Below are 23,161 nucleotides of genomic sequence, written 5' to 3' on the forward strand. Positions count from 1 at the left end.
TCACTTACTAGCAGGATTGCTTTAGGAAAATTACTAAATTTCTATTAGCTGCAGTTTCCTCATCAATAAGTGTTATAAATTAACAATCACACTGATTTTTGTCATAGAGTACTAATGAAGCTAAAATGAGATAATGTATAAAGTGAAAGTGCTTTACAAACAATATAAATGAAAGATATCTGTACTGCTATCAAGAAATGACAAAAACAGTTAAGAAAAAATATTATGTAAAACTTACTTGACAATTTTAGGGAAGTTGCTTTCAAAGCACTAGTTGCTATGCCAACATTTTCAGTTTGCACTTGGTCATAAGTTTAGTTTAGATACTTTAATAAAAGTAGAATATGATACAAAATGCAACTTCATCTCTCTGCCATACCATAGCATGCTCAGAAAACCCTTCCATACGTAATGAAATTAAAGGATTTAATCTTAACTGACCAAAGGCCGTAAATATGTTTATAATTATAGTAAATTATAAATGTTCCTTAGTTTCTTTATTCCTAGAATGAATTTTTGTTTCTGGAAGACTTTTCAAGTATGGTCAACAGATTGAAAAGAAAATCAATATGTATACTGAACAATATGAAAATCATTCTTACTGAGTTTTCTAGTTTATGTTGTTGTTGTTATTGGGTCTGTTTTGTAAGATTCCATTTCCTAGGTGCTTTCTTCTGACTCTTGAATAGGGATTGGCTGTTAAATTCCTTGTTTTGCCAAAGCACATAGGCAAAAAATAAGCAAACTAGGAGCTACACATTGAGTGTAGGTCAATTACTAAGGGATGTTAAAAGTTGAGTAGTAATACCTACAAAATGGCATGCCAAAAGTCTATATGGTCTGAAATGGAATGAATAGCATATAATTAAAACTGTGGGCTCTGAAATCAGATACATTAAATTCAAATAAAGGCTTTGACACTTGCTAGCTGACTGTGTAATCTTTGACAAGCAATTAACTCTCTAACACTTAATTTCCTTATTGTTTCTATGAGGATAATAATAGTGCCTATCTCGAAGAGTTGTGAGAGCAGAAAAAAAAAAAAAAAAAAAAAAAAATAGGATCCCAGGAAAGCACTCAGACATGACACCAGATACCCAGAAAACATTTGGTGAGCGTTAAATAGTATATGACACAGTTTAGATATTTGTCCCCCACCCATGTCTCATGTTGAAATGTAATCCCCAATGTTGAAAGTAGGTAATGGTGGGAGGTGTTTGGATGATGGGGCAGATATCTCATGAATGGCTGGGCCATCCCTTGGTGATAAGTGAGCTCTCACTCTAAGTTTACAGAAGATTTGGTCATCTAAAAGTGTGTGGCACCTCCCCTCCCACTCTCTCTTGTTCCTACTTTCACCATGTGAAGTGCCTGCACCCTCTTTTCCTGCCACCATGAGTAGAAGCTTCCTGAGGCCTCCTCAGAAACAGATGCTGCTTTCTGTACAGCCTGCAGAACCATGAGCCAATTAAACCTATTTTTTTTATAATTACTCAATCTCAAGTATTTCTTTATAGTAATGTAAGAATGGCCTAATGCAATGTATAAACATGATAAAAGGTGTATTTTTCCACAAAATTTTTGACTTGACATTTCAATTTCAGCTGTAGGAAAATCAGCCTGAGATATCTGTTAAAATCAATTAAAATGCCAGATCACTGGACCAATTCAACTCTCTACTATATTGTTGCTTTTCACTATACACGTCAGTTTTGTGTGTGTGTGTGTGTGTGTGTGTGTGTGTTTGTATGCAGATGTGTGTCTATCTATATGATCTACACATACACTATAGATACACACATATATATACACACACATAAAATCACTAGGTATGAAATATACATATATAGAAGAAATTTATTTTAATGGTAGGAATGCCATAGCAATGCAGAAATTGGAACTGCAGATTATAGAAGCTGTGTGGTTTTTCAGTAATGTCATTTGTCTTTTCAATGCTTCCTTAAGTTTATTTAATTTTGATTTGTGGCCAATCAAAAAACAATTGTACATTGATTCTAGAAAGAGCATAATGGTAAAAGAAAATTATTCAAGCTGAAGGTGGTATACGTATTGCACAACTTAAAGGCACAGTAAACCTTGCTAATTGAGTTGGAGATGAGTAAGAATGCTTATCAGGTCAAGTGAAGGTAGACACCATTGAAAAATCTACTCATTGCTAAATGGCCAATAGTGGTAAGTTTTTAGTGAAGAATAATTTTTGGGTTTGAGTTTCTATTTATTTATTGTTTTTCACATTTAATATGTCAGTGGAAGATGAAATGAGTTAACTAACTTAAATTAGAATAAAGGAAACTGCCCAGGTATATTATTAGGTAGAAGCAAAAGTACTGCAGTTTTTGCCATTACTTTTAATTCTTGTAATAAATATTAAATTTCATTGTCTTTCTTTAAAAAAAAAAAACAAAGTGGTGTCAAATGGATATAGTGTCAGGGTGTAATCCTTGACAAACTTTGTTTTGAATTTTTAAGATATATTTAAAGGTTTTTAACCTCAAAAGATAATTCTCAGAAAAACAACAACAACAAAAATCAGCTGAATTATTTACAGCAATGGTTAGTTATTTATATTGGATTTATCTAAAACATATGCCTTTCTCAGAGATTAGGTGTTAAGAGTATGTATTAATATTTGCAAAGTCCTTTGAGATATGTTTTACCAAAGTGTAAATTACTTCAATGAATGACAAAACAAATGAGAACATCTTTAGTGAAGCAAAAATATAAAAGAATTAAAAGCTAAAAGCATTTGAACACATTTTAAATGCAATGGCTTGCATTTCCTGAATTAGTGTTTAGTTTTGAGGCAGTTGGTCAAACTGAGTTTGGAAATATTCATGTGTTAATAGCACTTATATTTCTCTTACTATGATTTAGAGCACTATAAATGTTGTCTGAGATTTTATATACATCAGAAGCAAACACGGCCATATTTTCCCCTTAGAAACAAATATAGGCATTAATATAATTTTTATATTATATTCACGGTTCTCATACATTGCCAAATTAGAAGACAAGTGTGTATGTGTGTGTGTGTGCATGTGCATATGTGTGTGTGTGCATGTGCATATGTGTGTGTGTGTGTGTGTGTGTGTATATAATTTTTAATGAATTGTTGAATTTCCGCTGCTGAGTAACGGCTGCTTCTGCATTTCCACTAAGGATAAATGGGGGTTTTAATCTCCTTGCTAGTTGTTTAAAACTCCTTTGCATTCTTACACAACAGCTCATTTTTCATCACCAGGAAAAATATGCAATTTGAACTATGCTACTTTTTACCTACAGTAAATCAGTATGTGTCATAAGAGCAAAAAGGAATGTAATATCACTCACTATCGTGGACCTTTCCTTAGAGCAAGTCCCAGAAGACATTGCCAAGTTCAGTTGCTATAGCAACAGAGCTCTGGTGTCTCTCTTGCTTGGATGTTTCAGTGAGTTGATTTTTACCACACAGGCATAATCCTGAAGACTTTTTATGCTAAGGAAGAAATTACACAGTCAATAACAATGTTTGTGACCCTTCTGTTGATCTGTGATGATTTAATTTAAAAGTAGTACAAAGCAGGTAACTCCATAGCATTTCAAATCACTTTGCTGACTTCCAGTTAAATTATTCACTGTGTTTTCTTTAGGCCCCTCAAGTACTTGTATTTCTTAAATTAGAAAAATACCCTTAAACCACTGGAGTATTAATATGGAATTTCATATTATTTTAACCAGCTGTGAAGTGCTGCTATAAAAATGTCTTGAAATAATATCAATCTACTTAAAAAAACACTACAATTAGCAAGAGAAGACTCAATAAGACTATACTGGCAATATGGAAGTATTATCTTCCGATTTCTATTGAAAAGATGGAAGGACAGATAACAATATGTCTTATTATAGAATTCTAGTTAGTTTTGCCTATTAAGGAGATAGACCACATAAGCATTTTATACAGTGCCCATCATACAGTAATGAAAATATTGTCATACTTTTTATCCTGTCATAATATAGTCAGGCAAATATATATTTTTATATTGAGCACTATTGACTATGCAATTGAATGCCCTTTGTATTCTGAATACCTTTAAAGTAAAAATGGTGTAAAATACTTTACTATGGTTGATCATTAAATATATCATAAAAGGTACGGATGATTTTTAGAGGACTAGCCTTGTGAATAAGATACTTGTATTTAATGGATATGCCACAGGAGGCAGCTTGGAGGGGACTGTGTTGTAGGTTTGGGAAGTCAGGGCTTTGACTTTTATTTATTATACTACTTACTTAAGAACTTCTCTAAGACTTTATTTTTTCACCTGTAACAAAAAGATAAAAACAATTTCCAAGCTCTATGGTTTAGAAAGAATCCTGTGATATAAATATAAATATAAAGCAGCTGGTCAAATGCCTGGAAACAAATGATCCTTATTAAATTTTTGCTGTCTTTTCCTTAAAGGTTTTCCAGTCATGTCCTTGAAAATCATTTCCAAATGAAATCTGAAGGTAAAAATGAGTACAAATTAAATATTTCTTAATACCTTAGAATACATGAGTTTTAACTGTGGCAAGATGTGGAAAACTTTCAATATAAATTATGTTACAAATTATTACACTTGCTTCAAATGACAATGTCTTTCTCAAACTATGTTTTTATGACCTCCTAGCACAGGAAGATGCTCTGGGGGATAAAAGGTGGATAAGAGACTATTCTATGGTTAAATACATTTAGAAAATGCTGAACAATATACTTGTCTCCAGGAGCTTACAGATCACATTAGTTTATTGAACCGTCCAAGAAATTCCAGGTGAAGAGGTCAATATTGTTTAGTGGTAAAGAGTGTAAATTTAGGATTTAGGCTGCCAGGGTTTAGTGTCCACTTCCAACGCTTATTACCTTTTAACTTTGAGAAGTTACTCAACCTCAGTGTCTCAGTTTCCCCATCTATAAAATGGAAATGGCAACAACATTTTCTACACTAGTATGAGAGGTTATAATGAGATATATCAAGTGTTCTGATACAGGCTAACAAAGGCAATTATCAGTAAATAAGCAATTAAAGAAACCTGTTTCAACTCTTAACCATGTTAACTTTTCTTTATAAATAATATTTTTGAACACCTTCTGGAACTATTATTCTTGGGAATGACACTTGGAACAACTCTAAAGTACAATGTTAGGGTAGTGACAAATTGCAATTAAGTAAAAACGTATTCATCACATTAGTGAGCAAACCAAGTACCACAAAATGTCATCTACCTCACAACATGTGACCTGACTTGTTGCTATTTTGCCAGAAATTTTTATAATCAGAACATTAGAGCAGTTTAGTTGAGTGTAAAGACCTTATCCATAGATGTTCTATTCATTGGGGCTGTCTGCATCCATTTCATGAATTAGCACAAATAAGTTTATCACATTAGGTTATTTTCCTATTACTGAAACTGAGCCCTAAAGGAATGGAACACCAAATGAATAAAACTGTAATGATTAGTAGAGAAAAAAACTGAGTATGTAGATCACTGATAGGGTCTGCAAAGACAAGGAAAGACAAGGCATATTATCCAGACAGTGAATAAACATTTGCATATTTCCTAATACTAATCCTAAACAACATCAGTTTCCAAAATGGAGGGATAAAATAGCAAAGGAAGATAGCTTCATCTAAGGAAAAATATGCTACAATTTCACAACAATATGCAAAATTTATCTGTAGTCTAAATAACACCATGACTCCAAAAAAACCACCCTACCCTTTTCTGGAAGATAAGAAGCTCAGCAAAAGGACCATTCAAATGAGCAGTCTGCTAATTAACCTGACAACTTTCAGAGAGCTTTGAATTTATTCTCAAATTTTTAACTGTATCTGGTTGCTGGTTTCTCTTAAAGAGTTCATATTTTTAAAATCTTCATTAGAAACTTACTGAACAAAAAATAAATCACTCTCGTTCTGTGTCCTTCACAATTAAAAACCATTTTCTATTATTCACGTTTTCTTTGTCTTCATCCTATTTCCACACAGAGCTATTTTATAGGTAAATATAATTTAAAAGCCCATTTGTTTCACTTACAATTACGTCTTAAGCACTGCCTCCCAAGAATACACAGAAGCCTTCAAAATGATCATTTTTAGCACCTGAATGCTAATATTCTTTCATGACCAGACATGCAAATGATTTCCAATTGTGTTGTTGGTACACTGAATCCCTTCCTATGCATTGTTTTAAAGTGGTTTTCAAACTTCAGGACACATATGAAACACTGGGAAGGCTTATTAAAACATAGGTGACTGGGCCCTACCATCAGAGTTTCTGATTTAGTAAGTCTTGGAGGAGGCCCAAGAATTTGCATTTCTAACAAGTTTCCAGATGATGCTGATCCTGCTCATCTGTGGCCATTTTAAAAATTACTATTGGAAGAGGCTAGGTGTGATGGCTCATGCCTGTAATCCCACCACTTTGGGAGGCTGATCACGTGAGGCCAGGAGTTTGAAACCAGCCTGGCCAACATGACAAAATTCTGTCTCTACGAAAAAGCAAAAACATTAGCTGGGTGTGGTGGCACACACCTATAATCCCAGTTACTTTGGAGGCTGAGGCATGAGAATAGCTTGAACCTGGGGGTCAGAGGTTATAGTGATCCAAGATCACACCACTGCACTCCAGCATGGAGTACTTAGGTAGAACATAGCCATCACATTGGAAATAAGTCAAATAACATAGACATTATTATTGCACACAGGCTAACAAAGGCAATTATCAGTAAATAAGAGCAATTAAAGAAACATAATTTTCAGTAGATATGAGCAATTAAGGAAACATAAGACATATTTCTGAAATCCCTTTCTATAGGCTCATTCGAATTTGTATTGCCAAATGACTTCTTGATACTTGAAGCCTATGTATATACCAACTGATTGAATAAACAAACATGAGTCCTGCGATCCACCTATTTACATTTCAAAGATATGTATTATGGTTGAATGGGAATAATCCAAATTTCTATTACTGCAGAAATCAGCAAGGTTTTATCATTGCTCTCCAAATTCAAAGTCACTGAAAAATAACAGAAATATTTACATTTTGGAGAAGAGTACATTTGCATCTGCACAATATAAATAAAAATTAGCTGCATTTGATAGTTCAAAAAACAACAGTGCCCTTTGGAGAGCACAGGGCAAAAATCTGGCTTTGAGAAATTATTTTTTCATAAACTAGAAACAAAAAAATTCCCATTTGGCAAGAGGTTTTTAGGATGTTTGCCTAAAACCTCAGAGGTTTTTCTTTGTACTAAAGGATTCTTTATATTTAGGTATGGATTAGTCCCCCACCTGTAAATGGAGGAATATGAACATAAACAAGCCTGTCTACAAAAGCACATAGATGCCTCTATTAATACATCAGTACAGCAAATCTCATTTTCTCTAGAAATAATACATGAATAGATTTAACCAAAAGATAAACATTTCTTGAAAAGAAAAATGGAACATCAAAAAACCTGCCTTATATAGTAAGAACATTAAAAACATGTTCTTCATAAACACGGATATTAAAATCTTTGACAAATGACTAAATATGAAAGTTCAGATGCAAATAAACCTACGTAACATATATTTTTGACTGAAGATATTAGGTTACATTAGAGGGAGAAGTACATAATTAATCATGTGTTTTATTAACACTTTTATTACAAAAAGGAATAACTGTGTAAAAAAATGATTCTCTATATTTTGATTCTAAACTCTGGAGCCTAATATTCTAAAGAAGACTGATTACCAATTGAGAAAGGTCAACCCGGTAAAATTTAAACATATCTCTGGAGATTCTAGATCACTATTATTTAATGTATGAAAGGGAAAGCAGGCAGCTTGACTAAAAAAATATGTATCCTATCCTTGCAATTAGAACAAAAGAACAATAAGCAACTCAGGCAACCAACTGCCTTTCCTAGTGAGGCCATCTACCCAGATCTGTCTCATATCCCTAATAATAACATATTGTTATATCATTTTTGTTGCTATTCCAAAGCAGAATCACAATCGTTTCCTGGAAACTTAAGAAATATATTAGTAAATACTAATCTAAAATTAGATTAAAATTCAAAATAATTAACATTATATTTTAAGGCTAAAATTATGATTAAACTTTCTTTTTTCAACTACATGTTGCAGAGCCTTTAAAAAGACCTGTTACACAAATACGTTTTCGGTCAAAAGTAGAAATTAAGAAAACTTTACATGGGCAAAATTTCAACAGAGTCATTACAGATTTGAGCGTTGTGAGAGTACACATTGCTGGTACTAGATGTATATATTTGAATCATTCTACTCTATAACAGCAAGACACTTTTTAACTTATTCAACTGAGGAAATAATATAGGTTTTTTTTTTTCCGTCACAACCTTCATTCCTTCAGAAACGACTAAACCATAGAGCAGAAAATCACTTCTATGTACAATTGCAGATTTCTAGGAATGTATATTTTTCATTTTCTTATTTTTTAACAAAAATATTGGTCTTAGCAAAAGTCACAAACTTACTTTGAGAGATTAAATTCCCTTGATTCTTAGCAAAACAGAACAGAAGTAGAACGGCTTCTGCATTCTATTTGATCTCTATGGTGTCTTTGGTGTGTATGTGTTTTGGTATATGTACAAAGAGAAAAACAGTTCTATTTGTTTAACCTCCAGTAGTACATTATAATGTATGCTACTTAAAAAAAATTCATATCATGTTTCTTTAATTGTAAGCACCATATGGAACTTCCTGCTGTTGTCTGTCATATTTCCCCCAACTCAAATTATGAGTGTTCCCATAAAGAACAAGATAAGTGAAAAGTAAAACTTTACCCTGATGAAGAGGATCTTTTCTCCCACCCGATATCTTCCTTGGGAGAGTCGCTCCACACAGAACTTGTTTGGGCATTTGCAAGGAGGATCTTCAGAAATTCGTTTCACCTGAAATAGAAGACCAGGCAAATTCATTCTTCTTAATTAGGTTGAATTTATGTTAATTTGCTCCAAGGACTCCAAGGCCCATGAACCCTTAATGACTTTAAACTTGTTCTTTATGTGAGCATAGGAATATCGCATTAAGTCATTACTATGTAAAGGTCAGGTCCCAAAGACATCTGAAGGCAAAGACTGCACTAAGGCAAAGGTTGCTAATGACAGTGATGATTTTGGAGGATAAGGAGCAGGAAGTCAACAGGAATCACAGAATATAAATGATCAGCTGGGTTTCTACTTTTGGAGGACTAAAAAGACCATGCAGATTTGGGTTGTCAAGGTGAACCTATTGAAAACTAGAATAGAATGTATGTTAACAGAGAGTTTATATTACCTCAGTATAATTTTAACTATATGTTACCCAGTTTCAAAATAATGAGAATGAACCTAACAAATCTTTTTAAAGAGACTATTGTTTCATCGTATTTTGAACTCAAAGATTTTCTCTGAGAATTAATCTCTCATTTACTTAGCTTTACCCTGCAATTCACTCCATCTCAGTCATTCCTATCAAACCCTACTTCTGTGACCATGTTTTACAGCTTATATATGACCTTATGTAATCGATGCCTGCATATCAGATTTTTATCTCCATTACATCTATTCTCTCACTCTTTAAAAACTACATAATCTAAATGATATGTGCATAAAGCTAATGAATAGTTGTGATTACTAGAATAGTCCAAGATTTTAGGAATGATTTTATGTTTATGTTTTCCTTAACTGGGAACAACCCAGTCTGTCTGCTCTTCAACCAACTAACTAACCAAACAACCCAAACAATAATGTCCTGTGTTATGAGGAAATGTTTCCATGGAAGAAACAGAAAGCTGTAAATGATGTGCAGCCTGCATTTAGAAGCTATATAGAACAAATTTAGAAATTGGCCTGGATTTCCTCACCCAAATTCTTCCACGAAGATGTCATAGTGTCTAGAGTTAAGTCATGAAAAAAATGCAATCATTCCTTCAAATAATTCAATGTGTGACTTTAATCAGCCTTCTAAGCAAAAACTGTGCAGGGAGTAACACATGAACTCAACTACCTGTTGATGTAAAGGAATTAAACAACTCAGTTTCACCAGAATAAGAAAGGTTCCAGAAGGTACGAAAGCTAAAACAGTGGAGGAATAACCACAAAAAGGGAAAAATTCCTGAATTAAATTTATCTGAAAAACTATACAATTACAACTCAATAAGGATATACAAAAAGAGAACCAACACTATTTTTGGAAGAAAAGGACAAAAGAACCAATTTTAATATATACATTGCCATCAGTCCTTTCTGCCATCCCTAATTTTACTGACATATAAACCTATGACTTTTGGTACTTATTTTTATCATAGCATATTGTAACTCATTTATTGGTTAACATTAATGTCTTCTTGCTAGACTGAATCCTTAAGAGTTAAGATAGTATTTTATTATATTTTAAAATCAGTAATACAAAGCACATCCTAATGGCAAATAAATATTCATTAAATGCATATTGACTAAATAGATAAATAAGAACATGGATCTATACAGGACATGGGAAAATTAGGGTAACTAAATAAGCATGGATTCAAAGAAACTTAGAAATGGCCTTCATTGAAAAATGAGAAAACTACTTAACGTTAAGTTAGTGATTAGGGCAATGACTTTGTGTTATGAATTTTTTCTATATTATACTTGATCTATAGACACATTCACCCCAGTATTAATAGACTTCTGTTCTTAGAGATTTTTTGAAAGGTTATTTCTGAATGGGATGATGATAATAAAACAAGATGTACAAAAGTTGAATAATGATCACATCATTTCCTTCCAGTAATTCAGAACCACATTCTGGGGTGAGGGTAGGTTTACAGGACTAATGAATGCTGTCTATAGTTCCTATTTTCAGTATTTTTCTATGTCTATCTCTTTCTATATGTGTTTATAAAATATGTTTAAATATAAATACATATATATATATGTAAATTATGTTTATGCCATTGCTAGAAGTGGTACAGTTTTCCTTATCACCACAAATAAAGGCTTCCATGAGGAAAGCAAGGATGCAAAACAGGAGGGGTTGATCATTCAGAAGAAAATCAGACTGACAGCATCCAAAAAGTACATGGCCTGAGGCCTGAGCTTTAGGAGGATCATGCTTGGCACAATTTTACTTGCCATGCGGTAATTAACCAAACAGTAAATTGATGTTCATCTGGTTTCTTGACTAAAAAATGACAATCACAAGTCTGTTTGGAAAGTATTTCAATTTTTCAGTGTTCTTAGACAAAAGACAGAACCTCTTGGTATCAAATGAAGTAAAATACAGGAAACATTTTCTCAAGTGGCCTGCTCTTCTCTAATGCCTTTGTGGCTTTGAAAATGGAGTTGATTTTAAAAATCAAGGGCTGTTTTTGTAGTTGCATGAGAGGTGGAAGCAGAAGTGGAAGAAACATGACTAGACTGTGGCCAGTGGAAATATATTGTTAAGTAAACAGTGACTGATGACATCTGTGCTTCTTGCATTACCTAGGGAAAAGTCAGTCTGGAAGGTGTTCTTTCTTGGCTAGGAACCCAGCCAGTTTTCAGCTGAAATGGGATTTCAAGAGAAGCCTGATTACTCAGAATTACATTATCTCTCGTCCCCATACTGAGGAAGTTGATGGAGAAGAGGAAGAAAGTAAGAATGGTTTCTGAGGACTGTATTCAACTCATTGTGTGAGAACTAGCTCAGTGAAGAGGAGAACTAAACCTGACTCCACTGTTTATCACAGCTGAATCACTCTATCAGGACATCTGGAGAATAAATTAATCTGAATGGATATCACTGTGTTTATTTCTCGATATCTTGATTAAAGAAGTTGAGATGTATTTTCCACATAAAGGGTCAACTATTTTTTCCCACCATTCCCTTAAATATCAAACAAAGAAGTGTGAAGAAACATTGAAGGTTTCAAAACTGGCAGTTACTGCTGAAACTGTTCACTGGAATATAATATCTTAACACAGATCTACTTCTCTTGCTTTCTCTCTTTTTTATTTCTTCTTGTTTTTTTTCACTTCTCCTTTTTCTCTTTTTCCTCTTTTTCTTTTTTGGAGTGGCAGATAATAGCTTTCCCAGAGTAAATATAGCCAGTATTATTAACTAAATGCAGGAACTCTGCAAGCAATCTCTACTTTATATCTCTATTCTAAAACCCATGTTGGGGTACATCAATTTCAACTCCCAACTGCAATATATGTCTCACATGCAGTGAAGCAGTTGCTATAGGAACAATTTCCTTTTATATTAGATATATGAAGTTCTGATTTAAACCATTAGTGAAGCTCAAGTTACTTTTTCTCTGCTCCACAGTTCCTGAAGTAAAACACTTCAGTAAAAAAACCTATCACTTAAACAGAATGCAAATAGTTCAATGTAGTTTTCCCCAATGTAAAATGAATGGGACTATAAGAGGCTTCTGTGGTCAAATAAGTTTGGAAGATTCCAGGTTAAACAAGATCTTATTATGGAATTCACCAGAGCCTTTGATATACCAAAATGTACTTCCAGGCTCTAGATGAGGACTATAGTAATTTGTATTTCTCAAACTAATCTAACCATGGTGTGTTTGATCAAACATTTCTTGAAAAATGCCATTTTAAAGACTTGTAGAAACAGTATTCTAGCTGGCAAACATACAGAAATATCTACTTTCCTATATTTGATTAAAACTTATTAATTAAGCAAATGGTTATGTTCTAAACTCCAGTAAACTTTAAAGGAGGTTTAAAGCTTCTATGAAATCCCTTCCGTTTTTCTCAATTGAGAGCATGCAAATTGAGAGTAGGGGAGAACCACCATGGAATGGCTGGCTTACTATTGTATGGAAAGTCTTCATTTCACTCTCTTTTTCTGAACTAGAGTATTGGTAAAACTCTAAAACCATTTTCATCATTTTTCCACCACCTTCTTGCCCTCTCTTCTTTTTCTCCTCATCTCAAGGATTGCCAGATATGAGACAAGTTAGTGAAGAAAGAAAACCATTCTAGCTACTTCTTCTAGGTTCATAGAAGTAGCTTCAAGTGGCAATATCTCCTCCCTCTACAATGCTACACCAGAATTGAAAAGTGCATTCATTTGCAGAGTATGTGGCCAATTTGGATAAATAGAATAAGGGAGAAGGTTAAACTTTAATTAGCTACATTGGTAACTGATCCAACGAACATGGTACTGGATATAGATGGATAAAATATGGTCCTTGTATTTGAGTACAAGGTCTACACCTTGACAGGAAAGGATATTTGTGCCCAGTAAGATAAATGCTTCATTAAACTTATACAAGTACTTGCAGCACCAAGGAGTAATTTGCCAGTTATACCTGGGATGAAAGATACCAGAAAAAACTTTATGTAGGAGGTAGCACAACCTGAATTTTAAAAGATCAAAAGGCATTTAAAAGTAGTGTAAAAGGTGAGTAGACAGAAATACTATGAAAAGCAACAGTGGCTACATCAAAATGCAGGGACCACTAATCCAGAGGACAAAATAGCTGGAAAACGCACAGTAGGCCAGAACATAGAGGGCTATGAACTATATGACATATCAACGAGCTTGGGTTTCACTCTAGATGTTATAGAGAACCCTATATAATTTTGATCAAATCCAAAGTGCATTTAGTTTGATCCTTCTGGTAGCAGAAATGTTGTAGAGATACATTTCAAGAATGGAGTGATCAACAGTGTCAAATACCAGGAAGTGGGCTCATAATTTTAGGACTAAATATTTCATTTGATCCAGTAATTCATTCAATAGGAGGTTAAGGGGGACATTGGCCAGCTACTCTTCAGTGATCTGGAACCCCGACTATAAGGCAATTTTGTAAAATGAATGAAGGTTATGGCTGAGGCGAAATGGACTATAAGCAAGTATATTTGCCCCAGGGGCAATACACTTATAAGAAAAAGACTAGAGGAACATCTTACCCTAAAGTAAGTCTAACCAAAAAGTATAATTGATAGAGAAGAAAAAAATGTTCTCATCAATATATAAACAATAGACCATTATCTACTACTAATATAGTATTACTCAATTACAAAATAAAAAGTGAAATACTATAAAAAAGCAAGACATATGACAAATTCATCAAATAGGTAATGTGATTTTAAAATCCTTTCAGTAGCATTAAATCAAAATGTCTTGCCCATTCTTCTTTAGTTCCCAAGTGATTAAACAGTTACCCAGAAGACCGCAAATTAAACAGGTTATGATACCTTTAAGAGCTAAAATGTTTGCTGCCGTTAACAGAAATGAGGGTTCTTAATCTGCCAGATGAACTGTTGCATTCTGCTCATCTAAATCTGCAATATAGTTTGTAGTGTCATAGGAAGAAAAGCAAAACACAGAGAAATCTCTTTTCTGCATCCTGTAGTGTCAAACCATTTTCCCAGCTCTTTTCTTCCATTCATACCCTAGAGGAAGAAAATCACAGCTACGGACCACCAGTCCTTTTCAGTTCTGCCTATTTTTATAGGTGGCATTGTGGTTGGTGCTAGTTTCTTAGGACTCTCCCCAGGTATGTGAGACATATGCCCGCGTAATGCCTCTGGCATTATCATTTTCTATAAAATGCAAAAGCAACTACAGCTCCCAAAATACAAACTTTGCATAAACAACATCCCAGTCACTCCTGATTTATCTCATTTACTAACATTTTTACAGTGGCACTTAAAATATATGTGTGGAGGGCATATGCACATGCATACTACTTTTCACAACCAAGAACTACTTAACAGACAACCAAGGTCGCCTGAGAGTTTTAATTCACCGTGTTTACTGTTATACCTAAAAATGGTTTACTGTGATTCTGAGGATACTGTTAAAACATTTCCTAACTACAAAAATTGTGACTCAATGACTCTGCTAAGTAGAGGGACCTTGGAGAGTTAGACAAAACTGTGTTGGAATCTAAGGTCCTCTCCTCCCCTCAGCAGGTTACTCAACTCTACGTTTCCATTCCTGGAGAAGGAACCTGCCTTTCATATATGAGAGCACTTGAAAAACAATGGTAGTACATAAAAGGCACTTATCTTCTCTATCACATATTTACTTTCCCGTCTTTTAACAATCCTCAAGACCTTGTGTCTTCAGGCTTCTTATCTGTGAAATGGGGAATTGTGACCCAGTGACAAAGAGGCTTTCATGTCTTCAAATACAATTTTCAGGGAGTTGACTTATTATTCTAAAGTTTTATTTGTTGTTTAAAATAAAGTGTCATTAAGTGTTTCAGTTTTGAATCTCAAAATGAATTGTAGGACTGCAAAGTTTTTCATATGGGCTTAAAACAAATTTCAAGAAAATTGATAGAGGTAAAGCTTAGACTGATATGACATTGCACAGAACGTGTTTTGTAGTACAGGAAAGACTAAGCTCTGGTAAGAAGTCTGACTGATTTTACTTACCGCATCGTCCAGTAAGTTTCCTGTACTCTTTTTTCCAGAAGACTTTGATGAAGGAGAAGGTGAAGGAGAAGGGGCAGAAAGAGTTTCTTCTTGTTCAATCTCTTTTTCCAATTTTATCAAACCAGGAGGCTCCACACCATACCTTTAAAAGACACTGGATCATTACATCTGCATAACTTAAAATGATGAAATTACCATATATCATTTGATAACAAGCACCATGGGAGTAAATTCCTTACTTTTAAAACCAGCATTCACTTTTTTTCTGGCATTGAAATGGTAAGTTCTTGAATTAGCATCCTTCTAAGCAGAGGAAAAACATGTATACCTGCTGTGTATCCATACGTGCACATATATGGACACATAAGATATACTAAAAATATATACAAACACTCAATGCAATATGTTAATGAAACAATAAGATTAATACTATGTACAATTTGGCCTTCAGCATTTACATTTAGCAGCTTTACTTATATTAGTGCTGTAAACTATTTTGAACATAAGTTTGTTAAAAATAGAAATACAATCAGAGGGTCACAGTCAAGTTTGCAAACAGCAATCCCCAGAAATAAAAATTTTTAAATGATTTAGCAGGAAAGAAATTAACTTCTAATATATTTCCTATGGCCCTGAAACAATGTACTATGGGTTATACAATGTCATAGGTTCTGCTCCTAGGAACAGCATAATGAAAGCACATATATTGTTTTGGGAAGCAACTGAGCAGAGAGAATACAGAGATATAATTTAGAGTAACAATGTGTAAAAAAATGTGTATTGCAAATTATAAAAGCCAGAAAAGGTCAAAGGGCGAGACATAGTTGTTATCTCCTGTAATCATATATTTCTTTAGCTAAATATAAAATTACATTTGGTTTCCTAGGTACATATCAACTGTACCTAGGCAGGGAGGCCAACAATAATTCTAGAATTTGAGAGTTGTGAAGGATTTGGGGGATCATCAATTTACACCCTTTCACTTTTACAGATAACAATAGAGATCTAGAAAAAATACATAACTAGTGAGGAGCAGGATAAAGACTTAAATGCAGTTTCTTTGGCTTTGATCAGGTGATTGGGTGTTAAAAAGGAGGGGAAGAGTCACTTAGAGATGAAAAAAAATAGGTTATGGATAATCTACAAAGGAAATAATCTGTATGTAGAGAATATGTTGACAATATGTTTTAGTACCTCTTAATGAACAGTGTATGAAAACATCATTAGATTTAACCTTAAAAAATTTTCCTACTCTAATGGGTTATTATTTTAACTGACATTATTACTCATATGTTCAGTACATACTACTAGGGGAAAGCAATTTCCCTATTCTTGATGTTGGTTGTTTTTTTTTTTTTTTTTTTTTCAGTGGATGCTCAAGTAGTTTTATTCTTGGCCTTTCTGCTTCATTACCCATCCTCTACAAGATAAAGGGATTTGTCAAATTAGTAAATTTAATAATAAACTGAGCATGCTTTACTTAGTTTACCCTACTTCTAGGGAAGAAGCTGTTCCCCAGAAACCCTCCACATAGACCCCCCACTTTGCCTGCGACTAGGTAGTTAATTGGCCTAATGCTAGAGCTCTGTTAAAGACACTAAGCATATCTATCAGCTTGGATCTTTTTAGTTGTGAAGGTGATACGCAACTCTTTTATTTTCTACTTTTTCAGAATTTGGATAGTAAAGAGGGGTGCTATATGTTAGGAGCCCTTTGAGAGGTGGAAAATTTGAACAAAACAGTCTAGTGAGCACAATTCTACTGAACAGTTACTGCTTTGAGAACAGCTTCTAGTTCACAGATTAATGTTTAGCTACATAGATATCATTAGCTAAAAGACTGTAGGCACCGTTTAACATATTTCTAATATTTTGTACATAGTTACCAGTTTATGGGACAGGACAATGGTGGAAATATGCTGGACTGCAAATTCTGTAGTGGGAGAGACCATTGTCTGTCTCATTCTGAGAATCACCAGCATCTCATATAGACCTTGGCACAGAATAATTATCTAATAACTACCATTTGAATGTAAAAAAATTCCTCTATTCTCATATAAAAATAATGTAAGGTTCTTAATATGAATTCAGGCTTATGGTTTTGAATCCCTAAATGCATATGCTTTAATAAAACATGTCTGTATTAAATGTACAAAAATACTTGACCAAAGTTTATCAAAAAGATTTTAACCTTGTCCAAATTTAAAACACATTTTTTTTCTAGTAATCATTAATCATGCTGAAGGCTACAAAGCATCTGGTTAACTTGCTTTTGACAAGTACCAACAATACTCACATTGAGATTTGCTTCTCATTCTTTGAGTTAGATTTTGAATTAACTGTTCCATAACCTGCTTTTATAGTTTTTAGGTTTTAAATAATTTTAATTTGTATTTTAGATTCAGGGGTACATGTGCAGAATTGTTACATGGGTATATTACATGATGCTGAGGTCTGGGGTACAAATGATCCCACTACCTAGGTAGTGATCATAGTACCGAATAAGCAGATTTTTTTAGCCTTTCCTCCCTCCCTTCCTCTCCACTCTAGAGTTCCCAGTGTCTATTGTTCCCATCTTTATGTCCACGAATACCCAGTGTTTAGCATTCATATATAAGTGAGAACATGCAGTACTGGGTTTTCTGTTTTTTTGTTAATTTGTTTAAGATAACGGCCTTTAGTTGCATCTATGGTGCTGCAAATAACATGATTTCATTATTTTCCATGACTGCATAGTATTCTATGTCTTACAGTTTCTTTATCCAATCTACCACTGATGGATGGGCAATTAGATTGATTCCACATCTTTGCTATTGTGAACACTGCTGCTAAGAACACATGAGTGCATGCATCTTTTTGGTAGAATGATTTATTTTCCTCTGGAGATATAGATATCTAGTAAAGGGATTACTGGGTTGAATAATGGTGCTAAATTCTTTGAGAAATCTCCAAACTGATTTCCACAGTGGCTGAACTAATTCACATTCCCACCAACAGTGTATACGTATTCCCTTGTCTCTGAAGCTTCACCAGTATCTGGTGAGTTTTTTGTTTGTTTGTTTTTGAGGCATGGTATTGCTCTGTCACCCAGGCTGGAGTGCAGTGGTGTGATCACAGCTCACTGCAGTCTTGACCTCCTGGGGTAAAGTTATCCTTCAACCTCAGTCTCCTGAGTAGCTGGAACTACAGGCATATGCCACCATGCTTGGTTATTTTTGTTGCTGTTGTTGTACTTTTTTGTAGAGGTGGATATTTTTGTAGAGGTGGAGCAGGTATCACCTGGGCTCAAGTGATCTGTCCGCCCTGGCCTCCTAAAGTGCTGGCATTATAGGCATGAGCCATCATGCCTGACTTCTTTGTGGTTTTGATTCATATTTCTCTGATGATTAGTGATGCTGAGAATTTTTGATGTGTTTTGGGGCCACTTGGGGCCACTTGTATGTTGCTTTTTTCTTTTGTGTGTGTGTTTTTTTAAGAAGTGTCTGTTCATGTCTTTTGCACAAATTTTAATGAGGATTTTTAAAAAATTAAGTTTCTTATGGATTCTGAACATTAGACTTTTGTCAGGGGTGTAGTTTGTGAATATTTTCTCCCATTCTGTAGGTTGCTTGTTACTCTGTTGAATTTCTTTTGTTGTGCAGCAGCTCTTTAGTTTAATTGAGTCCTGCTTGTCAATTTTTGTTTTTGTTGCAATTTCTTTTGCAGATTTAGTCCTAGTATTTAGACACCCTAGTATTTTCTAGGATTTCTTCTAGAATTCTTACAGTTTGAAGTCTTACATTTAAATCTTTAATCTATCTTGAGCTATTTTTTGTATATAGTGATTGGTATAGATCCAGTTTTATTCTTCTGCTTATGGATACTCATTAATCCAGCACCATTTATTGACTAGAGAGTCCTTTCTCCATTGCTTATTTTTGGCAACTTTGTCAAAGATCAGATGGCTGTAGGTAGGCAGCTTTATTTCTGTATTCTATATTCTATTTCATTGTTCTGTTTTTGTACCCGTACCATGCTGTTTTGGTTACTCTAGCCTTAGAGTATAGCGTGAAGTTTCTGGGTTTGTTCTTTTTGCTTAGGATTGCTTTTGCTATTCAGGCTCTTTTTTTGGTTCCAAATGCATTTTAGAATACTTTTTTCTACTTCCATAACAAATGACAGCTGCAGTTTGATAGCAATGGTGTGGAATCTACAGGTTCATTTGGGCAGTATGGCCATTTTAATGATACTCATTCTTCCATTTGGTTGTGTCATCTATCATTTCTTTTAGAAGTGTTTTTATGGTTGTTCTTGTAGAGATCCTTCACTTCTTTAGTTATATGTATTCGTAGGTATATTTATTTATTTCTCTCTTTTTTCTTTTTTTGTAGGGAGATAATTTGACTTCTTCTTTTCTTATTTCAATGCTTTTTAGGTATTTCTTTTGCCTGATTGCTCTGGCTAGGATTCCCAGTACCATAGTGCATAGGAGTGATAAGAGTCGGCATCCTTGTCTTATTCCACCTCTTAAGGAAAATGCTTCCAGTTTTGACCCAGCTTTCGCTTCAATATGATATTGACTGTGGTTTTGTCATAGATGGCTCTTATTCATTTGAAGTAGGTTCTTTTATTGTCTAGTTTGTTGAGGGTTTTTTTTTTATCATGAAAGGATATTGGATTTTATCAAAAGCTTTTCTCACATCTATCAGATGATCATATGGATTTTGTTTTTAATTCTGTTTATGTAGTAAATTATATTTATTGATTTGCATATGTTGAACTAACCTTGTATTCCAGGAATGAAACCTACTGAATCATAGGAAATTAACTTTTCAATGTGCTGATTCAGTTTGCTAGTATTTTGTTGAGAATTTTTGCACCTGTGTTCAACAGAAATATTGGCCTAAAGTTTTCTTTTTTCATTGCGTCTTTGCCAGATTTTGGAATCAGAGTAATGCTGGTTTTACAGAATGAACTTGAAAGTAGTCCCTTTTCTTCAAATTTTGGAATGGTTTCAGGAGAATAGGTACTGGCTCTCCTTTGTATGTCTCGTATAATTTAGCTGTGAATTCATCTGGTCCAGGACTTTTTTGGTTCAATTGCAGAATTCAATATTGGTCTGCTCAGGGTTTCAACTTTTTCCTGATCCAATCTTGTGAGGTTGTGTGTTTTCATGAATTTATCTATTCATCTAGAATTTCTAGTTTGTGTACATATAGGTGTTCATAATAGTCTCGGAGGATCTTTTGTATTTCTTTGGTATCAATTGTAGTGTCACCTTTGCCATTCCCAATTGAGCTTCAATCTTCTCTTCTTTGTTAATCTAACTAGTGGGACATCAATCTTGGTATCATTTCAAAGAACCAACTTTTGGTTTCATTGATTCCTTGCATGAATTTTGGGGTCTCAATTTTGTTCAGTTATGCTATAATTTTAGTTATTTCTTTTCTTCTGCTAGCTTTGGGGTTAGTTTGTTCTTATTTTTCTAGCTCCTTTATAACCTGCTCCTAAAATTTCACAAATCACTTAACCTCTATGAATCTATTTTCTATCAGAAAAGTATAAATGAAAATGGCCTGTTCTCAAGATCTATTGTAGCAGTGGAGGGAGGCAAGAGGAAGAAGCTTAGAAGAGCAACTGCTACTGAGCATCTACAATGCATCTGACACTGTTGACTATCTTGACACATTATTTCTGAACCTCAGTTTTATTTAAATATAAAATGGAAATTCTAATTTCTGTGTTTCAATGTTATTAGAAGGAATTAAAATAGTATGCTTTACATGCTCAGTATAGTGTCTGACACATGGTACAACTTCTGAGATTGTTGATACATTAATTGACAAATTAAGTGTTGTACAACCTGGAAACTGTAGCACCAAGTTTCTGTTGCTAAAAGTCTTGGTTTTAAAAATATATTATACCACTGAATAAGATCATGTTAACTTCAAAATTAGGAGCTAAAATACAAAGTAATATTGCTATATTCTTTACCAAAAAGTTTACTGGAGCCATTCTTTAAATAAATTTCTCTGGAATTGTGAAATGTGAGAAATATCTCAGTACTGGAGTTTAGCAGATCAAGTTATAAATTCAGCTTTGCTACTAACTCACCAGATAAACTTTGGCAAGCAACCCTTTTTAATCTCTGTAGACTTTTCTGCCATCTTAGTTCCAGGAAGCTATAAAATTTTGTTATGTTTAATGTTCTTAAGAGAATAGCATAAACTTGGTAGTAAGGCTAGAGGAACTTAAGACATGAGAAGTCACAGCCAATTAAAAGTCATCCATAAGTTCAAATATCATAGTTGAAACTTAAATTAGGTGAATTGGAAAATATGATTTCATTTGTAATTGTCGGTGGATTCATGGCACCTTTCAGGAATAGACTGCATAATTTTAAAATTTTTTTACAAAGTGAAATAATAATATATATGTTAGAGTAACAACAGACTTGGCTGTATGTCCAATATAAACAAAGTAGACTATGTTTGAATAAAATTGTTAACAAAGTCACACATGGAAAACCTTTCTGTGGATATTTTTCTTTATCTGGGAATGCTGAAAATTAGTTATGCCACTGAACATAGAAAATCAACACTAAGTCCCAAATCTCTGCTTATACTGGCTTTTGAATACTTCAAACTGCCTAAGGTACAGTCAGCCAGTCCTGAAATGCATACTTAAATACGATTCATTGGCTTCCTGTCTGTCTGGAGATGTCAACAGACTGTAAATCATAAAATTCCCTTTGGGTTAGGGGCTTGCACCTGCAAGCCAACTTAGTCATCAAATAGATCGTTTTACTGTTCTCCAAAAGGCTGCTTCATTCTGGTTTCCATGAACTCCATACCACGCCACATTTTTATTTTGTCTATGAGGTTTTAATACATTTATACTATTTTTCACTCCTTTCCAACTACAAAATTTCAAAGTTTTAGAATTGGGTAGCTGTTGTTCTCAAACTAATTAAGCGTCACATTAAAGAGATAAAGAAGCTTGAATCCACTAAAATAAAATCCTCATACCTTTATACCCCAGTGATGTGAAAGTAGGGTGAATACTCAAAGGGCAACACATTTTTGTCTCATTTTTTTTTAAAGTGCTAGGGAACAGGTCTTATGTTAATGACTTTATGATGAGGTTTTAGGAATGGATTTCTCATTTTTCTGGCATTTGACACAATTTTTGAGCTCTAGATAAAATAACTAAGTCCACAAACTAAGGCCTGAACTAGAACATTTACTCAAACTATTTAGTAGTCTAGAGTTTTCAAACAGAAGACATCTGGATCCTATTTTACTAGGGTTAGAGGGACAAATTTTACAGCCTAATGGGAGAAACTGCCCTTTTTAAGACATATAACAGACAGTTTATAGATTCTTGCAAGATAATTTTTTCCTCATTTGTCTTCTGTTTTAAAACAATTTAAAGATAGATTTAGATTTGGAAGGAAATTTCAACTATGTGAAAGCATATGATGGTCTTAGCAGTTAGTTCAAGTGCTTTAAATAGGATGGGTCAGTTAATCGTCTTTGTATAAGAATACTTTTTCCTTTTAAGTAACATTTCCTTTCATAAGGCCATGAATTAAAATGAGAGATTAAAGAAAATGTTCAGAAAGTATATTTCTTTTAAATGGTCATAAATTTTGCTCCAAATCAAGAAGGTACTCAAAAATAAAAATCATATAAAACTCCACTATAATACTGATTATTATGACTCTAAACAAAAATATCAGAATGTTTTTACTTCG

The 23,161-nt window shown here is 33.8% G+C and overlaps 1 protein-coding gene across 1 annotated transcript in view; it reads right to left on the minus strand.

The window, feature by feature from the left end:
* The window catches only part of GAS2 (growth arrest specific 2), a gene marked incomplete at its 5' end in the record, with an annotated part of 85,903 nt that overhangs the window by 47,891 nt on the left and 14,851 nt on the right, over positions 1–23,161 (minus strand). Inside the window, 2 exons of the mRNA XM_017513813.2 lie at positions 8,852–8,959; positions 15,428–15,569. Coding sequence (XP_017369302.2) covers positions 8,852–8,959; positions 15,428–15,569 — 250 coding nt within the window. The remainder of the gene's footprint in view (positions 1–8,851; positions 8,960–15,427; positions 15,570–23,161) is intronic.

This window comes from Cebus imitator, unplaced genomic scaffold (genome assembly GCF_001604975.1).
Source record: "Cebus imitator isolate Cc_AM_T3 unplaced genomic scaffold, Cebus_imitator-1.0 Scaffold503, whole genome shotgun sequence".
Taxonomy (NCBI): Eukaryota; Metazoa; Chordata; class Mammalia; order Primates; family Cebidae; genus Cebus; species Cebus imitator.